This window comes from Galeopterus variegatus, unplaced genomic scaffold, assembly GCF_000696425.1.
Source record: "Galeopterus variegatus unplaced genomic scaffold, G_variegatus-3.0.2 Scaffold3812, whole genome shotgun sequence".
NCBI classification, from domain to species: domain Eukaryota; kingdom Metazoa; phylum Chordata; class Mammalia; order Dermoptera; family Cynocephalidae; genus Galeopterus; species Galeopterus variegatus.
The window spans coordinates 158687-160059 of NW_007729923.1; the positions used below are offsets into that span (position 1 = coordinate 158687).

At 38.8% G+C, this 1373-nt stretch overlaps 1 protein-coding gene across 1 annotated transcript in view; it reads right to left on the reverse strand.

Annotated features, from left to right (window-relative positions):
- Positions 1-1373, reverse strand: part of SPTA1 (spectrin, alpha, erythrocytic 1) — a 69660-nt gene that overhangs the window by 63373 nt on the left and 4914 nt on the right. The window contains exon 4 of the mRNA XM_008586049.1: positions 1007-1147. Within this exon, the coding sequence (XP_008584271.1) occupies positions 1007-1147 (141 nt within the window). The remainder of the gene's footprint in view (positions 1-1006; positions 1148-1373) is intronic.

Sequence of the window (1373 nt, forward strand, 5' to 3'; positions counted from 1 at the left end):
CTCAAGGTAACATGCGGACCACATTTCTCTCTGAACCCTGCAGTGGTACTGTCCACTGATTCTGATAGATGCAAAGGTGTTTCAAACACTTCTCAAGAATTTTTAGTAAATGTCAGGGATTCGTTACACATACAACTGTGAATAACAAAAAAGTATTTCTATTTTATACAAATTAATAAGTTTTGAGACTTTCTTGTTATGGGTTCCTTTTCTGTAATAGGATTCTATTCTGCTTAAAATCTGCATTCACTATATTTTGTTGGCAGTAAAATGGGCTAGAATTTTTATGCTACGTTAAGAAAGAAGAGCCCCAATTTAAAAGTATGCAATGCAAATTTGTTTTGACAATTTTTAAAATACATAAAAGTGAAAAGTCCACTCACACAAAAATAAATTCTGAATTGACTATATCAACACAAACATTTGGAAGAGGACATAAAGTCATAAAATAGCTATTAAATTAATAATATGTTACAGTGTGGTAAATCTTTAATGAAATGGTGGTGATCTTCAGTTCTGGNCTAAATTCAGCATACTGAGTATCTACAAAAGCATTACATCAGGCACTTGCTTAGATAAATCTTCAGTCCTAACTATAGGAGTATGCTTTAAGTATATAGAAAAAAAACCCCTCTACTATTATAGGCACTGTGAGACAAGGGATTAGAGAAAGAACTGGCAATCCTATCAGCCAGCCCTCAGAGAAAGAGCAAAAACCTAGGAGAAGGAATTAGAAATTTTGGAGGTAGAAGAGGATGAACGTAGATCTTCCTCCAACGTGGTCTTTGTGTAAGTCTTGCCTTACCTATATTCAGATCCATGCACTTGGACTTACCCCTACAATGTTAACCTCCAACATAGCACTAAATCTTTGCAAAAATTTCCCCTTCCTCCAAGGAATGAAGGCTAGGACCAAATCCCCTGACATTTTTGTAAGTAGTCTGCAGTAAGTTGCTATGGGGCAAAGGGGTGGGAGGTCCTACATGCATGCTATTTAGTCCTATACCTTGTCTCCAATCCACTCCAAGATATCAGCACACTCCTGCAAGTACTGCTGGAGTTTCAAGGCCCGCAACAGCAGGGTGCCCTTCTCCTGGGTCAGCTCCAGCAGCAGGTCCCACAGGCGGTGCAGTTCCTCCAGGTGGACCTTTGAAGAAGAGAGACAGAACAACTCAGACACAGAGGCTGTGGAGCCAGGTACAGACTTAGAGACTTATGCAGGAGACCCAGATAAAAGTCCCTCCTGCTATTCACTCATGCATTAATTGCTGAACAAATATTTAAAGGAAGAAATAGCATATATGTGGAAATAGCTGTTAAATCAAGCCAAACATGATCTTCCACAGAGAAAAGTTTGGAAAAATGCTTTGGGA